This window comes from Hippoglossus stenolepis, chromosome 5 (genome assembly GCF_022539355.2).
Source record: "Hippoglossus stenolepis isolate QCI-W04-F060 chromosome 5, HSTE1.2, whole genome shotgun sequence".
Taxonomy (NCBI): Eukaryota; Metazoa; Chordata; class Actinopteri; order Pleuronectiformes; family Pleuronectidae; genus Hippoglossus; species Hippoglossus stenolepis.
In genome coordinates this window covers 18,601,428-18,622,783 of record NC_061487.1, presented here as the reverse complement: position 1 = coordinate 18,622,783, position 21,356 = coordinate 18,601,428, and the positions used below count along the sequence as shown (strand labels likewise).

At 42.3% G+C, this 21,356-nt stretch overlaps 2 protein-coding genes across 4 annotated transcripts; one reads left to right on the top strand and one right to left on the bottom strand.

Annotated features, from left to right (window-relative positions):
- The first annotated feature begins 1,458 nt into the window (after nt 1–1,458).
- Nucleotides 1,459–10,311, top strand: si:dkey-103i16.6 (uncharacterized protein LOC557125 homolog). 2 transcript variants are annotated; one of them, XM_035156977.1, is made up of 9 exons: nt 1,459–1,729; nt 4,329–4,424; nt 7,445–7,676; nt 7,954–8,172; nt 8,661–8,893; nt 9,057–9,157; nt 9,249–9,410; nt 9,502–9,714; nt 9,801–10,311. In XM_035156977.1, exons 3-9 carry the CDS (start codon nt 7,453–7,455, stop codon nt 9,954–9,956), a joined length of 1,308 nt encoding a protein of 435 aa, XP_035012868.1. In that variant the 5' UTR covers nt 1,459–1,729; nt 4,329–4,424; nt 7,445–7,452; the 3' UTR covers nt 9,957–10,311. The 2 variants fall into 2 exon arrangements, with proteins under 2 accessions (XP_035012868.1, XP_035012867.1); XM_035156976.1 differs by lacking the exon at nt 4,329–4,424.
- A 38-nt stretch (nt 10,312–10,349) lies between these two features.
- On the bottom strand, nt 10,350–20,884 carry ric8b (RIC8 guanine nucleotide exchange factor B). 2 transcript variants are annotated; one of them, XM_035156973.2, is made up of 10 exons: nt 20,670–20,884; nt 20,136–20,183; nt 19,417–20,040; nt 17,961–18,055; nt 16,391–16,541; nt 15,702–15,800; nt 15,314–15,458; nt 14,961–15,105; nt 14,745–14,864; nt 10,350–12,673 (listed from the first exon to the last, which is right to left on the bottom strand). In XM_035156973.2, exons 1-10 carry the CDS (start codon nt 20,751–20,753, stop codon nt 12,565–12,567), a joined length of 1,620 nt encoding a protein of 539 aa, XP_035012864.1. In that variant the 5' UTR covers nt 20,754–20,884; the 3' UTR covers nt 10,350–12,564. The 2 variants fall into 2 exon arrangements, with proteins under 2 accessions (XP_035012864.1, XP_035012865.1); XM_035156974.2 differs by having other exon boundaries at nt 15,702–15,797.
- Between the last annotated feature and the right edge of the window lie 472 nt (nt 20,885–21,356).

Below are 21,356 nucleotides of genomic sequence, written 5' to 3'. Positions count from 1 at the left end.
GTCAGTAACATGTATTAATAAGACATTGATGTGGTGCTGAGGTAGAGGAGGAAAGAGAAGCTCCATGTGTCATGTGTCCTCCAGCAGCCTATCGGCCTACAGCAGCTTAAGAGCTGGTCCAAGTCAGGCCTGAGCCACCTCTAATATAAGCTTTATCACAAAGGAAGGTTTTAAGCCTATAAACATAAAGAGAGGGTGTCTGCCTCCTGGACTGAAACTTCAACTTATAGATCCAGAAATGATTTTAAAAGGTTTTGGTGATAATTAAAGACAAACACATCCCTTTGCTGTGTGGGGAATCAATGCATGTGGAAACACATGACAACCTGAAGGTTTATTTTGTGCAGGGGCCCAGGCTGTAACTTTGGCGAGAGAGGACTCTAATCCAATAATCACCCAAATACCACAAGACGACCTCCTCCCCTTCCAAATAAGAAATGACGTGTGTCATCTTTTTTTATTATTAGATCGTACATCAAATATTATCCCTTTAACGGTGAAACAATCTAATTGTCATGTATTTTCTGACCAGAAATGTTAAAATGCATGAATTTATCAAGGCTGAGTTACTTAACAGGCAAATCTGGAATCTGTTCCAGGGCCTGGGGGCTCTGGAGGCTGCGTATTCATCGTGTTGCAGCTTGTTTGTGTTAATTTGGTTATTTGCATATTTGTTTGAAGACATGTAAAATATATTATAAAGTTAAATGATTACGAGGCCTTCATGAATATCTGTTTCAAACCTGTTGGTTTTACCTTTAACAATTAAAGTGCTCTCCTCCTGACATATTTAAAACCAAACTGAAGAACCTGATGTTCTCACAGGCTTTGAGGGTCAGAGGCAGAACGTGTTTTTTAGGAAGGAACAAAGTTTTAATTTTTCATACGCACACACTTTCACTTTTTATATAGTTTATTCAGTAGGCCTTGCTGGAACTGGTGCAGTTTTTAAATATAGTTTCCTATATATTTATCAAACATACCATTGTATTTCACTTCAAAACTAAATTACAGACTATTCTACAACTTTTACAACTTGGCCTCAAACTAAATATTCTGCCTTTTTCTCCCATGCTTGGTGATACAGTCAATCCATTCTTTAAAAATGCATGACTTCTTCTTCCTTCTTTCTTTTCTTCTTTCTTTTCTTCATTCTTGTGCTGGCTACATATACTGTAATTGTTTAGGAGTTATCTAATAAAAATTATTAAAAAAAGGGGGGCTCCTAGAACACACACACACCCCCACACACACACAAACAGATTTTTGCTGTCTTATGTGTTTTCAAATTACTTTTATTTTTGCGCTCCACCTTAGTCTAAAGACAGAAAACAGGAATTTGCCTTCTTTGTTTTTGTTTGTTTATAATTTGATAGTAATAAAAAAACAAAAAAAACACCACCGGAATAGGAAAGCGGAAGTGCAGCACCACGTGACTCCAACTCTGTTTCCCGCCTGTATTCGTAATGAATTATTATGCAGCCGGAAACAGCCGCAGAGTGACAGCTCCGTCCTCTAAAAACTCACCGTTCATCCGCCCGCAGATCAACAGAGTGAGTTCGATCTGAACGTCGAGTGAAGCTGAGGTTGTTGTTGTTGTTGTTGTTGATCTGACTGTAAACAACACAAACACCAGGGGAGCTCAGAGAAGCTCGGTGCGTTTCCTCCTGGATGTGATTGAAACAACGGAGTCTGCAGACTGCTCCTCATCCTCCGTCTGCACAGACAGGTAGCTATCATGAATCATGTCCTTATTCTAACGTTAAATACACCGTTATTATTATTATTATTATTATTATTATTATTATTATTATTATTATTATTATTAGGAAGTTTGGGGATGTGGACTTCTAGGACTTCTAGGTAAATATATTTATGTCACTGAATATTCACAAACGTTTGTTTCCAGACTCTCCAGAGTTTGTTTATCTCACGTGACACTGCTCAGTGTTATTCCTCTTTAATGAAATACTGTTATTGAGCCTATTTACTTTAGGTTTGTTGACTGCTGAGGGTCAACTATGCACCTGACACCAGTGTGATGTGGAAACCTCCAGTGCACACACAGTGAGACTGTCATGTCCAGCAGTTTTTGAAATGTATTTGTAAATCCACAGATTCTGGATTTCATTCCCACGTCATTCCCCAAGTCTTAAAACATGTCTGGATGGGATATACATGCTGATGCTTGTAACTAATGCATGATCCAAATGCAAATAGCCATTTTCTTAATCTGTTAAACAAATAATATGTAGAAAAACAAGATGTCCCCCACAGGATTTCTGAGTCTAATCCTCAACCATAATAACATCGTTTTATAAAGAAAATCAACAGAGCAAACTATAATCACTTTCAGCGACAGGAGGCATAATCAACGCCTCCACAGGGAACTGAAGCCGTCCACATTTTGTGCCATATGTTATTTCTTTTGTCATAAAGACGAATGGCTGCATATTGACTGTATTTGCTGGTTAAACTGGTTTGATGGTTTGAAGATTAAACTGTGTATCTTTGTTAAACAGTAAACCCTCATATAGAAGTTATTCACACACCACAGTGTTGTGTGGCACTGGTTGTTTTTCTTTTTTTCACATGTAATGAGACAGAGGCTCCAGCAGGTGGCAGTGTAGCCTTACTGCTGCAAAACCTCAGCTTGGTTGTGAACTTAGTCTTTTGTATGTGTCAGAACCATAGACTGTATAAAAAGGGTCAGAACTCAATCAGCAGTTGCACAGCGATGGGAAAGTTGTGCTTATCAAAAGATATTTCCTCTCAGGATTTGTCACACACACAGTGACTCACGCTGCTTGATGCAAAATGACCTCAATGTTAGATGTCTTGGGTTTTCCAAAGGTCGATTCTGTGAGCGTAACTGACCCTTTGACGGCTTTAGTGCGGAAACATTTCATCTTTTAAACAATCAACAAATAAATATTAACGGTACAACTCAAACTCATCATCAAAGCCAAAAAAAATCAAAACTTTATGTTTCTCCAACTTCTCAAATGTGAAGATTTGCTTTTTTTGGGTCAGTTTTCATGAAATTAAAATGTATACAAATGTGTTTATAGTCAAATATTGATGTGCTTAAAATTAAAATTGGGAGAACAGGTGATATTGACTTTCCTGTTTTGTTGGAGCGTTAGATTTCTTGTATTAATGGACAGTCTTTATTTTGTAGAATGTCAAAATGCTTCGTTACTGGAGGCTAAACACGTCTATCACTATTATAATTGGTGCAAACTGTGAGTGGACGTGTGTTTTCAGTTGGGATGATGTAACAAAAAACGCACTGTTTACTTTCAGATTCTGAATCTGTTGGTTTAATTAACACCACGTCTCATTATTGGTTGAGTGGTGTTTGATTCAGGGCCGGTGCGTCGTCAGAGGAGTCACAGGACGAGTTGTTAGTCAGTCATCGACCCACTGGACACAACTGTCTCTCCACCACCCGCCTCCTCACACTGTTAGCACAAACAATACACCAAAACAAATTAGGACTCGCTGCTTTGTGTCATCGGAGAGTCCGACAAAGATGCTACACAGAGTGAAATGTCATTAGTGAGCAGGTGGGGAAGGAGAACATAGAGCCGTCCCCTCTCCAAATAAGTAATGAAGAGGTTTCCATGGTTACCTGGTGCCCTTCCTGCATTTTTGTTTTTTTTTGGGGGGGGGGGGCTAGAGATCAAAGCTGGCGGTTGTCAATCTGCTGTAAGTGGAGGGTTAAATGGTGGGTTGAAGGGGAAAAGCCCCTCATTAAAATTAACCAAATCCCCTTTAACACACAGCTGACATGTTACTAACAGGTAGATGTTGACATCGACAATGAATATGAATCTGATTATAGATAATTTTTTAGTTGTATTGTATTTGGACTGGAATCAAAAGAAAAAAAAATTTTGATACGGTATATAATCGGAAACAAAACAATAATAAACTCATTACAGCTGGATTAAGTGGATCGCAGTATTTTATGGTGCAGTTTTTATTTGAGTAAATTAAGAAAAAGGTTCAGACAAACGTGTCAGGAAGTTTATTTTAATTTCTTAGAAGCAGACCTGTTGATATATTGTTGAAATGATCATTGCTGTTAATATAGAAATTTGATTAGTCCCTGACCAGACAATTTCAATAATTAATTAATCATTGGGCTAAAATAATATTTACTCATCATGTTATTAATCACAGCTAAAAATGTCCAACATCTTCTGGTTCCAGCTTCTCAAAAATCTGTTGCTTTTTCCCCGGTTTTTGTTTTATTGTAAACAATCCTGATAATAGTCATTGAGCTGAGTTGGTTACTAATCAGCTTTTCATGTGGTTTATAGGAGAATCAGTAACGAAGACATGTGACAGGACAGATACATGAAAGAATCATCAGTGCAAATGAAGGTCCTGATGAAAACAGATTGGACGTCTAACAGGTCAGAGTGGGCAGAGGGTAAACACAGGGCAGTGAGCTCTTGTACCTGCGACCCTGAGACTGGCAAATAGAAGCATGTGAGCTGGATCTTGACTTCTAGCTAACTTGGGATGTGAGAAACTGCAAGGAGGCCAGCAGGTGGCGCTATCACAAGCGACAGTGGGTGGAACAAATTGGTTCTAGTGTGATTTTTATTTTCTATGGTGGTGGACCAGGGGGGGGAGCTAGAGGATGGAACATAGCCTGTGATGTTTATAAGGTCATGTACTGAGATTGAAGAGGAGTTGGTGTGAGCCTGGATGATGAAGATGATGATGATGATGTGTAATTCTCAGTAAAGTGTAACTTCAGCTGACCTCAGTGTGACCAGAGCTCTGATGGGTCAGTGTCTGGGAATGACTGTGTTGGTGCAGGCTCTTTAAATAACTGGAGGAAAGTGTGTTGTTGTATAGTTATGGTTCATCTGTATAACGGCTTTTAGCATTTAAAATGTCATAGTTTCTTATCAGGAGCATTTATTGTTGGTGTGTGCTGCTTTTTTTTTTTGCTCACTAGACATAAAACCATTTTAAAACCATGTTTCTCTGATTTATAAAAATATATAAATGAATGACAAAGGAAAACATATCTTGAAAATATGAATGAACAAGAAAGAAAAAACAAACCGTGTGCATGTAGGTCTTAAAATAGAAATTTCTGTACCTGCTGTGTGTGAAAAACATATGACTTATTAAGAATAAGCAGAGAAAGACTGAATTAATACTCAAATACTATTCACATCTGCTTTCAATTAGTGATTTTTAAGAGTAGAAATAATCCGGATCTTTGACATCACATCGATTATTCAAAACAGGAAGTTGAGCAGTAAATGTTTTTGTTGATTCGACACAAACTCCTGTTGCTCCTCGCTGCTGTTCCATCGTTTTGTCTCAGCCTCTGGTGCTGTAAACGGATTACTGTTCGGGGGTGTAATGGTGAACACTGGGGTGTGCCCAGTGTTGTAGGACTGTCCTAATTAGATGACTGTAACCCTCATATGAGCAGCCACACTCCTGGTGGTCCGGGCCTGGGACACGCTGAGCTCAGCTTGTCGACTGGGGAGAGTGATGTAGTGTGAAAGGCCAAAAAAGAGGGTGGGAGGTGGAGGGGCTCTCAAATCCTTTTAAAGCCTTTTGTCATTTATACACGGATTTATTTGTCATTAAAGAATAATGACAGCATGCGTGGTGGAATTGAACCTGACCAAATCTGACCTATAAAAATATGATAAAGAAAATGTTGAAAAACAAGTTAAGTGAGAAAAAAAAATCCTGGATCCGCAACAAAATGTAACAGTTCCTTCCTCGGGGTCGTGTCCCACCCATCCATAAAACTTGAGCTGAGTAGTTTTTGTGTGATCCTGCAAACAAACGACTGCAGAACTGTGCACGTGCTCCATCTGCACTTGTTTCAGGTTGTTGCTGAAGTGTCCTTCATTAGTTAACTTTGCCCTCTGCTGCTCTCTTTTCACTTGTAACCTTTAGTTGCCTCATCAGTTTCCTTCAGTCAACAGATGAGCTCCCATGTTTAAGTTCTCTCTCTCTTTAACGTTTCCCCCCCCCATCAGTCCAGTTTAATTTAGTAAATTTCATAATATAGAATGGAGGGAGTACAGCCAACATGTGTGTGTGTTCAGATAGAGACTGGGGCTGCTGCTGCTGCTGCTCTGCACCATCTGTGTGAGACCTTAATAACTGGGCTGCTGATTTATTGCCTGTACTCAGCAGTGTCTTTTTGAGAAGAGCCCAGACAAAAGGCGAGACCCTCACCCCCCCACTGTTTTTAATAGTCCTTTAGGATGTGCAGGGGAGAGAAAAGACTGCAGTAATGTGCGGGCAAAGTGAGAGAAGATTGAGTGCCTAAAATGAAAGTAGCTGGACTTTTAAGATGGCTTAAAGGATTTTTTTAACGCCAACTTTTACATTAATCACTTTGTTAATAACTAATTCTCCTTATTTGTTAATGTGGCAATTAAAGAAACGCTTTGTGACCATCGTTTCTAATGCCAGACGCTGTTATTTTTATTTGCCGGCCATGCTGCTGCTGTGTAAACCTCCGGTGACCCCTGCCGCCCCCCCTCCGGAGGGCGAGAGGTTGCTGCTGGAGTAAAAACTCGTCTTATCTCTCGGCCGCCCTCTGAAGCAGTCGTGTTTTATGGGTTGTAGTTCTTTTGTGTCCTTGTTCGCTGCCTCTCCCTGATCGCTCACACTCATTCCTCATGGAAGTTGTTTGAAGGCCTAGAATAGCTTTGGAAAAGAAGGCCCCCCCCACCTCCTTTCCTCCTTCTCTTCTTCTTCTGCTCCTTCTCCTCTGTTCCCTCTTTACTGAATCCCGCCTCCGTATCATTTATCTCTGCATCCCCTCTCTCCCCCTCTCTCCTCAGTTTAAGGGGGCCGTTAGGGGGCATCCTCTTTTCTCTCCCAGCTGGGTTTGTTGACACACAGTCAATCTATGGTTCTCTTTCACCTCTGCCACCCTCTTTTAACTCTCACCCCCCCCCCCACAGCTCGACCCTCCGCTTTCCCTGAACAGTAAAGCTGCCACAGCTGTGGACTGTATTAGCATAGCTGCTGAGGAGCGCAGGGAGGTGGGGTGGGGGTGGGGGGGTGCTAAATATATTGCAGCAGTTACCTTTTGTTCAACAGTTGACAGGTTTAAAACATCTCAGCTCCTCTCTGTGCACTGAGCGGAAAAGGACACCGCCGTGATGTCTGTGTAACAGCTTTTTAAATATGGGACACGGAAGACAGAGGGAGAGCAAATAAAAAAGCAAATTGCTGGAAACTAGTTAATAGCTAATTAGTGCATTAAAAAAAAATCCAAACAAAGAGAGAGTGCATTGAAAGGAAAATAAACAAGCAGCCACTTTTCATTTAGTTTTTATGTCTGACAATTCAAATCTCATTGGACAAATTGGAAAACATCACAGCCAAGAACAATGATTTCATGTTTCACTTGAAGTTTCTATCTCGCTGTCAACAGGTGTTGGAATGAACAGATCCAGGTCCAGCTGCCATAAAAAAGGCCCCCAGCCTGCTGCAGTCCCCAGGATAACCCGCAGCTCCACCCCCCAGGTCCGACACACCGACCCAGCAGAGAGCCAGGACTCTGGGCCGGGCCCGTATGGAAAACTACGAAAGAAGCAGGCGGACTCGGCTCTGGCCCAGGACCTCAGCAAGATGAGCGTGAGCGGACAGAAGGTTTTACCCACCAGGTGAGGACGCAGTGACTTTAAAAGCTCTATGAACATTAGAAGGGAAATGAGAGGGAGATGTTATTGTCATTGATAAAAAATGATGGAGGGGATAAATTAAAGATATCGTCAAGATAAGAGAAGAAGGAATAGAATAAAATAAGTCATGTCCTTTATGTTAGTAAGTACACACATTAACCCTACATACACTTAAATACCCAAATACATAGATTTGTAAATGACACAATACAAATGAAGCCTTTGTGTTTGTGTGTCTTTTTCTCGTCCCACTCTCCAGTAAAGTAAAGACGTCCAAAACTAGCAGTGACCCCGTGCAGGACGGACAGTCCTCTGGGTCTGGAGCTCCTCGGGGCATCCCATCTACCTCTGCTGCCAAGCCCTCGCCCCGGGGTGGTCTGGCATCTGTGGCTCGGCTGGTGAAGCTGGGACGCTGTAAAAATGTGGTGGTGGTGGCTGGAGCAGGAATCAGCACAGCCAGCGGCATCCCAGACTTCAGGTTGGTGTCTCTGGGTTCCCTCCCTCTGCACCCGCATGTTTTTCTTTCTCTGTTATTACTTTGATTGTGCTTCACCTGTGTCGTGTTTATAGAAACTGTCCGGTGTTTCAAAAAGATTAATAAAGGACCAGTGTGTAGGATTTATGGGGATGTATTGGCAGAAATGGAATATAATATTAATAAGTGTGTTTCCATTACCTTTGAGCCTATTATATCTACATCAGGAGCGGGTCGTCCATAATGTTTCTACAGTAGCTCAGAATGGACAAATCAAATGTCACCTGAAGGCTTCCGTAGATTCTCTGTCATGCTTGGTGGGAGAGGCAGAGCTGACGATTGTTATTATTGGTTGCAATCAACACCTTCACCACTAGATGTCACTAAATCTCACAGACTGAACCTTTTATGCCTATGGAAAAAACATAAGATCAGCTGCTTTGCATCAAATGAAAATGTAAAAATGTCTGGTCATCCACATTTGTTTTCAGAACTCCAGGCACAGGTCTGTACGCCAACTTGGAGAAGTACAACATCCCGTACCCAGAGGCCATCTTCAACATCGACTACTTCTCCGATGACCCGCAGCCTTTCTTCTCCCTGGCCAGAGCTCTGTATCCTGGTAGCCATCGACCCAACTACATCCACTATTTCATCCGCATGCTTCATCACAAAGGCCTGCTGCTCCGCCTGTACACACAGAACATCGACGGACTGGAGAAATGTGAGTGAGACCTTCTTTGAGCAGAAAAACAGCCAGAAATAGATGTTTAAAAAACGTACACACACAATAACATGTGTAGTCTAGATGCATAATGTGTATTATTGAATGGATGACCTTTATTGCTCTTAATGTCCTTCATAATATTTATTAACCTTCTTCACAGTATGTGGCATCCCAGACGACAAACTTGTGGAAGCTCACGGTAGCTTTGCCACAGCGTCCTGTCACCTGTGCTACACTCCTTATCCTGCTGTAGAGGCCAAGGTGTGTCCGCCTCTCTGCTCCAACACCAGCAACAATAGTAGTAAGATGAGTACGAATGCAGTAATATTTCCTGTATTTCTTGGTTTCCCAGCATGCTATTATGAATGGCAACGTTCCCATATGCACATTCTGCGCCGCGACGGTCAAACCTGACGTTGTGTTTTTTGGAGAGGACCTTCCGCAAAATTATTTCCTCCACACGAAAGACTTCCCCAAAGCAGACCTGCTGATCATCATGGGCACGTCTTTACAGGTAGACGCCAATGTTTTTACTTATAATAGACTTCCAGAACATTAAAGTAGGTAAACGTTAAGCTCTTTTATTTATTAACTCATTGTTTCAGATCGAGCCATTTGCCAGCCTCGTGAACACGGTGCGCTCCACTGTTCCACGTCTCCTGCTGAACCGACACGCCGTGGGTCCCTTTGAGAAGGTTCCACTGCGGAGAGGAGACCACCTGGAGCTGGGCGACTTGGCGGACACAGTCCGGAGGTTTGCGGAAATGCTCGGCTGGAACGACGAGATCACAGAGCTGATGAGGAGTCAGGAAACATCGGTGAGTTTCCCCTTGAGCTCAAGCAAAACAAGTCAGAACACTAAGGTACTTGACTCTAAAGGCATAATTTCCCTCTTCCCGTACAGACGTCTTGTGAAGGCAGAGTGATGTCCGAGCATCCAGGTCAGATGGAAACGTCCGGGCTCACACCAGGGGGTCAGAGAGCAGCCAGCAGCGGCAGCGAGGAGACCGACTCAGAGACGGACAGCAAGAGCTCGGCATCATCCAACCTGAGCCACTGACTTTGCAGGTTTCATACGATGATACAGAAATGTTTTGCGAGTTTCCTCTGTTAAGTTCACACTAAGAGTCTTCTTCAGTTTAATGTATGCATTTAAATTCAAATTGTGATTTTATTAAGAGTTGGATGTTCATATGTACAAATGAAAAGGTTTTATCTACTTCAGCCACATTTAAAGCACTTATTATGGTGTGGGTGAGGCTCCGCCCACAACACTAGTTAAAGTCTGATCCCTGTAAGAATAAATAAAATGTTTCTCCAAGTTTTTTTTATACAAAAGCAACAACTTGTTTATGTCTTATATCCGCACAACATTGTATTTTAAACAATATTTAATAAACTTATTGTGTCATTTGCATCTTTTCTGTTGCATGAGTCCAAAAAACCACAAACATGAACTTATTCTCAAATTTATTAACTTTTCAGTGGACGACTGACTACATAAAATAAAAGTGGTGCTATTTACAGTTTGTAAGTGTGCAAAAACAAAAACAAAAAAAAGGATTCTAGTAACATAGTCTTTGCAGAATGTGATCAACATGCAGTTTAAATGTATCCCACAATGATTGTGCAGAAAAAACAAGGCATTTACATGTGTGAGGAAAGAAACTGATCCACAAGTGACAAATTAAAGGGAAACAACAAAACAAATGGCCACTGGATGGTTTGATAATCGAAATTGTGCGACTTTTATGCCTTTGCAGACATGGTGCATTGAAGCTGTTCAGCCCAAAACCTTCCTAAGACACTTCTAGTTGGTTTTCCCTTTAATCCGTCACATTATCCACATTATTTTGATGTGAGGAGACAGTAGTGGTGATTCACAGGCCAGGTGAAAAGTGTGCTCATGATTTAACAACTGAGCCGTCACCACATTCTGTGATAATGAAACATGTTCTCTGGTTTAAGCAACATTCAGTTTCTTTGGATTGTGATCGGCGATTAATTTTTATTCCTTTAACCACAAAGAACCAAAGATTTTTAGTTCGGAGGCCAAATCTGTTGTGTATCCTAACATGCAGCTGACTTCAGAGGTGGCACTTTATTGTTTTTAATCAAAAAGTGTACCAACAAAAAGAAATTATATATATATATATATAGACTTAACTGGATTTTTTATAAAATTAGCAAATATTTCAATATAGAAAACAAATCACATTACTCAAACGGATTTAACATCATGCAGATTTGGCAAGAGAAATGTAGATTAGAAAATCATTTCTTTGAAAACAATTTGTTTACTAGTGTTGTACCATCCATTTAAAACAATTTGAATTCACTTCTTGCACCAAACACCTTCCAGTGACATAACAGCGAGCCAACAAGCCCTGACTTCAGAAAGTTTCCTTGGCTACTAACTGATGTGCAGCATTCATGATAATTACACAAACTAATAAAGACTCACTGTGAGTTCAAACTATCCACACCGGCTCTGCCTGATCTCTAAATATACATCAATCCTCAGGTCCAGTCCGGACAGGCCTCGTGATTTTAAACCCAGGAGAAAATTCACTGTCATAATTTCATGTTTAATGTGTGTTGTATTATGTGCACTTGAATTATCTCGATATACAAACAGCAGACAGAACATGTAGCAGAAACAAATTAAGAAACAAAGTGAGAAACAAGAAGCACATGTGGAGGAATGTTAATTTAGATCCAATTACACTTAATAAACCAGGACAACAGTGTTTTCAATGAGAAACACAAGATCCAGCAAAATGTATGATATTACCTTTATCCTCTCAACTCAGGGAGCAGGAAAATAAGCGATGAAGGTGCAACAGTAACCACGGAGGCCTCCGATGCTTTATGGTGCATCACGCATCAAGTCCACTTCGGCTTTAAAGAAGTGCTTACGGCAGCAACACGGCCCCTCAAGGCTCCTGTGAAATGAGCTGTGTCCCACTTCAGGGCTCCATCATCAGGAGTTGTTTTTCTAAACTGAAAACATCACAACAGGCTGAAAATTTGACCCAAATTCCATCAGATACTCTTTGAATTAGGCTGAGAAAAGGACGATGTTTGTGCAGGCCTCTTTATCCCACAATCCACTGCAGGTTGGTCAATTGTTTGACGTGATAAGTTAAACCATGTTGCCTTCACAAATTTGCAGAATATGACTTGACCACATCACATTTACCTGAACATTAGAACCTGTAGTGTTAACTCTGCTCCGCTAATTTGGGGCAACTTCCTGGTGATGAACTGAACGTGACGTGTTGAACAGAGAAGCCAAAGTTAGTTTGGTTTTCTGTGAGTAGAAGTCAGATAAATCATCCACAATACTGATGGCTGTCAATTTAAATAGACTTAACTTATAGGGAGCTATCAGAACAGTATAGTGGGTGTTTTGTCCGACTACAACTTAAAATGAAATGTTTTCTGATCCAGCACCTGTACTTTTTATTTTGTGACTGCTCTATACTCTGTTTCTGTGACGTTTAGACTTTCTCTTTTAGAGGTTCAGCTTAAAGCTTCTCTGAAGGACCCACCTTCATGGGTACAATCCTTCAAAAGACCCAAGCCCTTGAAATGGGACACAGCTTTAGATGTGTTGGGGCCTGGTGGGCTTAGTCTGGAAAATGTGGCCTCGGATGTGCAGAGCACTAGTCAGAGTCTGATCCTGAGTTGTCTTCAGATGGGTCACAGAGCGTTTCTTCAAGAGGTGCTAACGTCCCGTCCGGCCTGACGCCCATGGGCCGAATCAGGTTCTGCCTGCAGACACACAAAAACAAAAACAAAAACAAAAACATCAGGCAAACACATCTGCAGCTGGATGAACAGTTGTTTGATAAGATCGACTCAAACATAAAACTGACCCTCATTGACTTCTTGTATTTTTTAATAGTAAACTAAATTTGAAGTAAAATTCTATGGCCAGGACCTTTTGTGTCTGGACAGTCTTAAAGAGAGCTTTCACTTGTACATCTTTACTCTCTTACAGCCACAACTCGAGGACCCTCACTCAACAAACCCCTCCCCCTTCTTTATGGACACTGGCCCCTGTCGGGCCATCCTCTTTCTCCCTCTCGGTCCTCGCCCCCTCCTCTCCTGTGGCAGTTTAATTACAGGATCAGCGCTCAGACTAATCTCCTCAAAGCCACGGCTGCCCCTTCATACTAATCCAATTATACCTGCACTTTGTGTCACCACTCCCTCCCTGATGATTTATCATCAAAGATTTAAAGAGGACCCCGTTTTCATTCATTTCAAAGATTCAAAACACGAGCGGCCATGTAATTCCTCCAATTAAATTTAACTTATCCTGGGAAAAAACTGCAGGTTAAGTTCTTAAAAGAGAAATTGAGGAGAACGTGGCTAAATCTGAGAATATTGCAGCATTGAGTTGATATATTTCCACTGATGAAATCTGCAGAGGCATCACCTGTCTCCAGCCTCAGGTCATTGGTCAAAGTCAGTAGAATGAGAACTAACAAGACATAACAAACAAAAACATGAACCATTCATCTCTACCAATAAGAGCAAAAGAAACCTCTGCTCTGCTCCTCATCAGTGACAGAGGGGCTGAGGGTCTGGCAGATGTGAGGGGGTGTTGGTTGTGGTTGGGTGGGGGGTGTAAAATATGTGCTAATTGGAGGATCAGTTAAGCAGTTAGGGGAGCACATTCTTGTCAGGCTTTGACCGATCTCCCCAGAGCGGCAAGTGTAGTGAGGAAGCACCTCTCGGTCTTCACCACATCTCCTTAAAACTCCTTCACTGAGGAAGAGAAGAAAGAGGACGCAGCCTCAGAAAGGAATCTTCCTCTTCTGGCCACACGTGCCTCATTACAGCTCAACCCCCTCTTTGGCTCCACAATGACGAGGTCAGCTTTCTTATGTCTGCACATTTGTTCACCCGTGTCTCTTCCTCTTCGTCCACGTTCCATCTAAATTGCTTTGTCTAGCTGTACCTCTGTCTCAGTCCACTCCCTGTCTGGCTTTTCAGAATGAGAAGAATAAAGTCAGGACACGTGTTATTATTAAAAACCTGAATGCGACACATAAAGGAGCCAGGACCAACAGGCGGACTGTGTACCAATTAGGTGATAATTAATGGAGAGGTGGTAATGATGTTGCAGTGGCGTCCTGGCAGCTTCCATTTCCTCCAGCTGAATGCTGCGGCGTGCTGGAAGTCCAGGCCTAATTGAAGCTGCAGCTAATGGCAAGAGATTCTTCCTATGATGAATCAGTTGGCAGGGAGCGAGCTCACTGTTACTTTTGTACAGGCATCATGCTCGACTAACGTTAGCTTCTGTTCGCTAAGGAAAGGTCAAAATAAATGCAGAAGGGCCCTTTGCAGAGGGAACAATAACTAATATGAATAATTTGAGCAGGGGAAGCAGCAAAGGGAAAAGTTAATCATGTTAGTCTTTGCCTTTGCAAAGGAAAAATAATTGTTTGTCAAAGAATTCCGTGATGGTCATGTTTTTCTGTTTGTTTCTTACAATACCTGAAAAAACTTTTTTTTAAACCAGTCTATTCTATTTTCCATTGCACACAGATGCTCTCCACCATCACAAATCAACAAATCATCCAGAGTAGACATGGCAACACGCACACTGTGATTTCTCTCATACTATGGCCTCCGGTTATATACAGTATACAGCAGCATAAACCTGCCCAAACAAATCTGTGAGGCCACATGGACAGGATTTCTTAAACTTATCCTCAGTGCCGTTTCTGGCTCGAATGCTAATGTTAACTTCAATATAAATGATCCAGTACATTTAGCTCATGATCTAAGTGTTGATCAAGATCCTGCAGCCTCGAGCAGAAGCTTTCTTTACCTTGACAGCTTGTCAAACATATTGACCAGTTTCTGGGCCTCGTACTCCTTCTGCTCCTCCGTCATCTCCTCGATGGGGTTCGGCATGGGCTCCTCCACGTGACCAGTGATGGGGTTGATGCTGCAGACAAGGAGGAGAGCGGGCTTAATGTGCAGCTGTGAACTAATTCATACATCATCGAGGCATAAACAGTCATAACATCAGACTGTTACTCACAAGGGTTTGGCAGACTTGTATTCTTCTGTGTCCGAGTCTTCATCGTCCGAGTACTGAGTCTCTCCTCTCCCTCCCGCAAGAAGTCCTCGAGCCACCAGGAGTCCTGCTGCATTTCCATATCCTGTGTACTTCAGCAGGTTGTCCACTGGAAGAGGAAACCATAAAGACACAAGGGTGTGACATTATATATAAATGTTCATGTGTGAGGATAAAGCAAGCTGGAGTTATATTTATACAGCAGTCTAAACTAAACTACAGACATTATCCCCGCTCTTTTATTCTCTTATTTTCTCATCTGATGTGCTGTATCCCCTGTTCCTCCCTTGATTTGACGACCACTTGCCCCCTCTTACCGCTCTCTTTGCAGAGAACGAAGAGAAACTCTGCAGCCATCTGCTTCACGCCCATGTCGACATGAGTCATAAGGCGAACCAACTTGTTTCTGACGGTGGTGCCAATCTCTGGCCTGATTTTCACATCTTTCAGTGGGGGGAGTACCTGAAAATACAGTGATTTCCAACAGTTCAGAATCAAGTTTTTCTGCCATTATAACCAAGCTGTTAAACCTAGTCACAGCTAAATGCACACACACTTTACCACACTATTACAATCTATAACAGAATCAATATCTCGTTATCATACTGGTGAGTTTTTAATACGTTACTCAGACACTGAAGCAACTCATATGCTCATTTTCCATATTAAAGAAGCCACTCAAATGGCTTAGGTCTGTGACGGTACCTGAGTTTTGATATATCTGCGGAACTCTCTGTGTTGTCTGGATCCTTCAGTCATAAGGCTGAGCACCGGAGTGAGCCCCTCTTTGTAGTTGGAGCCCTGCTTGTAGTGACACAGACAAAAATGACTTCACATGCGGCACGAGCTGAAACGCCGGATTAATGTCCAGTAATACACGTGGTTAATAAGAAGGAGATGGAGTTAAAGATGGAGGACAGGTGAGAAGTTGAATATACATGAAGTAAGAAAGACGACAGAACACCAGATAAATCGTGTCACATTGGTGTAGCGGCTGTTTAGGACACATTAACTGTGTGTCTCCAATTAAGACACCAACCAGGGATTTAAACCATGTTTCCTGTTTTCCTTGAATATAATATAAAGCAAAATTCCCCCAAAAATGTGTTCCAAAATCTGCTGCATGCGAGAGTACTGAAATGCATTATAGTTTACATGCAAAATGTTACTGTAATATTCTATACTGTCAATTTCAATTGGTGTAAATTCACTTGCACTGTAATGTAGGATATTTCACAACCCGTACTAATATTTACCATGATCACAGTTTTAAGTATCAACGACACATTAACACAAATAATGTAACAAGTAATGAGCAAACGTTCAGACTGTGAGCTACAGTCAGACTGTGAGCTACAGTCCTCCCTATATTCACTGCAGAGGATGAACTTTACCTTGTCGATCCTTTTCTCCATGAAATCCAGTAACATCTGGACTGCATCCATGTTTTTCCCACCATATTTCTCATGTCCACCCTGGACAGGCAGTTCGATTAACACATCCAGGCAGGACACGGGCAGGTTGTTAAGCAAGTTGACAGCATGGCTGGTGATAAAAAAAAAAAAAGACTTAATTACTTTAACATTCTTCCACAGGATAGAATCAAAAAGGTTTAAGAAGTAAATAGAATCAATAGTTTAAAGCTTTGGTTCAGTTTGCTTGAGAAGAGTCAAAGACCCTGATGCCAAAGGGCTGCGATCGCATATTGTTTTAAATGTACATTTTAGAAGAGCTGGTCAGGAGCTGCCTGATGACTTCACAATGTGATCTCATCACTTTTACCGATAAATTCTCTAACACACATCTGTACCACATTGTTTAATCCGACACAATGCAATGTTGTGCAGACGGCTACAGAGGGGTAGAGAGATACTAGGTTTTAAATAGTTTTCCATTCTGTACTGTGCTGCTGTGTTTGGTACAAAAGGGGAATCTGTGAATAAAACAGAAAGCTATATATGGTGTTAATTAAAACCCAGAGTTTGGGGCCAATTTGTTTCGCATTTTCTCTTCAAATATTCAGAGGAGAAAAATGGTCCTTGGCATTGATTTGCTTGTCTCAGTATACTTAGATATGATATGATTTAGAAATGTGTGTGGTTAAAAGTCGACTTACAAACTGAGAAAGAAATTGGTATTTTTCTGGTCTAAAATAAATGTTCCTCCTGTGAAAGAAGTCCCACATTAGCCAATAAGAGATAATTGGTGATACTGTGGTGCAAGAGTGGTGCAAACTGATTTAAATAACAAAAAGAATAAAATAAACGACAGACTAAATTTGGAAGTTGAATTTGACTAAATAAATCCTAATTAACTCAACACATTGTAACTACATAAAAAACGACTTGTTCTCCTCACAGCCTCATTTTCGACGTAGACCAGATCTGTTACTTATTCACATCTAAACAAACTACCACTATGTTAATTGTGGTCATTGAGCCAAAATCCCATGAGCAGTTCAGCCGCCAGTCTGACAGGTAATGAGGAACATCAGTCACTTTTACGTGACACTGTTTGAGTTTGAATCCGGGGCCATAGATTCTTGGCATTCCTGCATTAAATTACCTTTAGAATAAGATACTGCTGCCGTATAACGACCGCTAAAAGCATTTAGAAGATGAAACACCCAATAAGGCTCCAGAGAAACATCCTTGCTGTGGTGTTTTTCCCACGATACTGCAGTCTACCAGATATCAGTCTTCATTTGTAGTGAGCTGCTAACTCACAGCTGCTCAGTGGACACTCAGGGCTTGTGGAGAGTGGGTGCTTACATGCAAGTCACAGCAGGGGATTTTCTAGTCACTACACAGATCTGGTTATTTCCCTGTCCTTTGTCTGTCTGTGTGCTTTTCTATGCAAATCAGTTTCAAATGACGTTTGCCAAATATCTTGGCTGTTGGTCTTGTGTCCTTTCACAGGTCATAAAGTGCAGAGCGCCTCCATTCAACGCTGCAGCTCTCCTACCTGTGTGCCTCCTCTGTTTTCTCCTCTGTCTCAGTCCTCAGCATCAACAGATGACGCAGGATGGCAGTGATTAGCCGCAACTGGTGATCATCCTCCTGACAAATAAAGGAGTTTCAAAAACAATAATATCAAGAACGCTGTTTTATTGTGAAGAAAAAAAAAAAAGACTCAAGCAATAAAGTTAAACATGTTCAAGCTACAAGGACAGGACCCTAAAAGCAAATGCCCAGCTTCAAAAATAGGAACTTGAATATTTTAAGAGGTGGTCTAAAGAAAGATAAGTGCAGAGGACAGCAGCGTTCTAGGGTGAAAGCTTTTTCTTGGGATTCAAAAAGGAGGAAGAGTAGGAATTTGTAAAAGATGGCCGAGGAGAGCAGGGTCCTACATGAGTCTAAGAGGTTCAATTATATAAAACCATTAGGACTTACACTGTGTTAGCGGCTGCCTTTGTAGTCGTGTGGGCCTTTCAGTGCAAGTTGCATGAAATGTAGCATGTTTGAAATATCTTCTTAGACAAGAGTTCCAAGTTTAATTCTCATAATCTAAAATCTACTGTAACTACACACTATTACCACAATACTGACATATTGTCTAACAGTGTATTTTTCATATCTCATCTAATCTGATTCACAGGAAAAAAAGATACAATTTCTGGTCTGTTTATTAAAGAGAGAGTGTGTCAACTATAAGGTGACAAATACTGGAAAATGCTGGATCCGTTTTAGTGAGTGGCACCAGTCATGATTTAGTGGAACTGTTGCAGGACAAGTTTAATATGGAGACAAATAAATGGCTTGTATTTCACCCTGTATTTAGTTTTAAGGTTTTTAAGGTGGTCACACTCATCAGGTTAGTGCATCTTGTTAGGGCCCCCTGACTGAAATTCAAATTTTCTTGGTGGACACTTTAAGTTGTTGTAGGTAGAAAAGCACGAGTGTGATAAATAACATAAAAGACGGCTGTGGACCATTTATACACATCTGTTCATGAAGTCTCACCCCAACGTCTAATAATAATCTCACACTGACTGTCAGGACTGCCCTGGCCCTTTAGGTGCCACACTGGTCACAGCTTCATACAGTAAAAGGATTGTGTGTAAGATGAATGGTGAGGTTATGTTTTTTGTGTGTTTAATGTCACATGTACATTTCAGGGATTCAGCTGACCAAGGCTTACTGACTCACCGACAGTGAATTAGCAGTGAGCGGCGTCTTCCTCAGAAGGATGCTACCAGGACTAATGGTTGGTGAGACATGAATGGCTGTTGTGGGGATCAAATGTATGATCTTTGTGGTCCTAGACAGTCTAATCCATAATTGAGCAAATGACAGAGCCAGAAACACATATCTTCTCTGCTCCGTCAGTGCAAACCCTGATTAGTGACGAGCAATGGGAGCTCTTACTGTAACATTACACACTGTCACAGCTTTACAACACACAACCGCGACACACTCACCTCACCAGCGTCACACAAAGTGAGGTTGAACAAGGCCTTCAGTGCCTCCATTGCTCGCTCGTTGTCCTCTGCAGGCATGGGCAGGGCCTGCGGATCTGGAGGAGCGGCCTCATAGGGGCCGACCCAGCGCACATCCAGGGTGTGCTCCAGGACCTCGGTCAGTAGTTTCACCGCGTGCCTCTCTATCCTCAGAACCCCTCTGACATCAGGACGCAGGGCAGAGAGCAGGAAGAGGAGGCGCAGTGTGAACAGGCCCACCTCATGGTGCCATGTGCGGGCCGTGCGCAGGCTGGCACACAGGCCGTTAACCAGCTGCACGTCCACACTGACCTGCTGAGCCGCAGGACTGTTGAGGATCACGTTGCTGAGGCACTTCAGGGCCTCCACCACCACCCTCTCCTCCTCCTCCGAAGTGTCTCCCTGTGGGCTCGTCTGGTCGTCACCTCCTTCCTCTCCCGCACACAGCCTCGCCAGCCCTCCCAGGGTCAGCATGCCTTCCCTGGTGGCTACGGGTGCGAGGACACGCTTGTCTCTGGACAGGATGCGGAGGGACTCCAGACATGTCTTCTGACAGCCGGGCTGCACCTGCCTCCCCAGTACTGACAGCACACTCTGACACAGCTTCTGTAGAGGAAGCAGGTGGAGAAACACTCATCACAATGAAACAGGACCATGTCTGGGTCACTTAGAAATGAGCAGCTCAGAGTAACAGTGCTTACACTCCGCAGGGCTTCTTCCTGTGGGTCGAACGTGAAGATGTGAGTGTTCTGAAACAGAAACGATGCACATTGTTGAAACAGACACACACACACACACACACACTATGAAACACGTCTTATCACACATGTGTGGTGTGGTTTTAATCTGTCATACAACACAACACACATGACACATGACACATTAGTCCTACAGGGCCTCAGCCTCTTCCAACCACACATACATGTCAATGAGAACATGAGAGAACCAGCTGAGGTTTGCTAACACTGCTGTTCCTCTGACAGGCGACATTAGCATCACCAGCTCTACATGGCTGCTGTGAACCACATGTTAAAGACACGTCGGGCTCATTCATAGTTTTTCTGGTGATGTATTGACGACGCACTCATCACATGTCGGTGCTTTCATTCGGTTGACTTGGCCAACAAGGTGTTTAGCTAACTCACGGCTAGCATAGCTGCCCGGCTAACTAGCTAGCGTTAGCGCTGCGGTTTGTTTTGGTTGACGCAAAGAGAAAAAGCGGAGCCGCTCCTCACCTCTCGGTTGTACTGACGCAGAAGCTCCTCGGTTTCCTGCTCGTTGTTCGATTCCAGCTGCGACAGGATGGCGTTTAAATCCATGGTGAACACAAACAATGGACAAGTGGAACAGGCAGCTGGTTATTGACGTTACCGGCGAGTGTTGTGAAGCTAGCGAGCTAGCTGCCTGGCTAGCCTGGAGAGGGAGGGAGGGAGGGAGGGAGTGTGTGCGTGTGAGAGTGTGTGTGTGTGTGTCACCATCAGCTGCTCTCCTCTGAGTTTATTCAATGTAGCACAGTTATACAATATACATAAATATCTCATATTCCACACACCAGTATACTTACTGTATACTATTTACTATACTTTATACTACTACACAAAACACAGCATATCTCATCTTTAATACTCACATTACTGTATCGTTAGGTTAGGTTACTTTATTTGTACCCATAGGTAGATTTGTTTTGCAAACAAAAAAAAGAGGAGGCATCCATCCAAACACAATTCAAAATGATAACACACAGAAAACAAGACCACAAAAACAATGACAAAAAGTGGTAAGATGCTTCGCTATCAATAGAAGATAGGATAAGAACAAATGTGCAAATATAGCTTCAACCCGTTCAGGTGAACAATTGCAGCTGGAACAAAACTATTTCTGCAGCGTTTGGTTTTACCCCTCGGGACGTGAACCTCCGACCA

Bases quoted from the DNA above. Each gene is read 5' to 3' on its own strand.
- ric8b (XM_035156973.2), bottom strand. From the start codon at position 20,753: ATGGATTTAAACGCCATCCTGTCGCAGCTGGAATCGAACAACGAGCAG. The intron at 18,056-19,416 runs GTGAGTGTGTCG...TTTATTTGTCAG, and splicing joins CTTTGTGTGACGCTGGTGAG to GAGGATGATCACCAGTTGCG. The intron at 15,106-15,313 runs GTAAGAGGGGGC...TTCCTCTTCCAG, and splicing joins CGTTCTCTGCAAAGAGAGCG to TGGACAACCTGCTGAAGTAC.
- si:dkey-103i16.6 (XM_035156976.1), top strand. From the start codon at position 7,453: ATGAACAGATCCAGGTCCAGCTGCCATAAAAAAGGCCCCCAGCCTGCT. The intron at 8,894-9,056 runs GTGAGTGAGACC...CCTTCTTCACAG, and splicing joins CATCGACGGACTGGAGAAAT to TATGTGGCATCCCAGACGAC. The intron at 9,715-9,800 runs GTGAGTTTCCCC...CTTCCCGTACAG, and splicing joins TGAGGAGTCAGGAAACATCG to ACGTCTTGTGAAGGCAGAGT.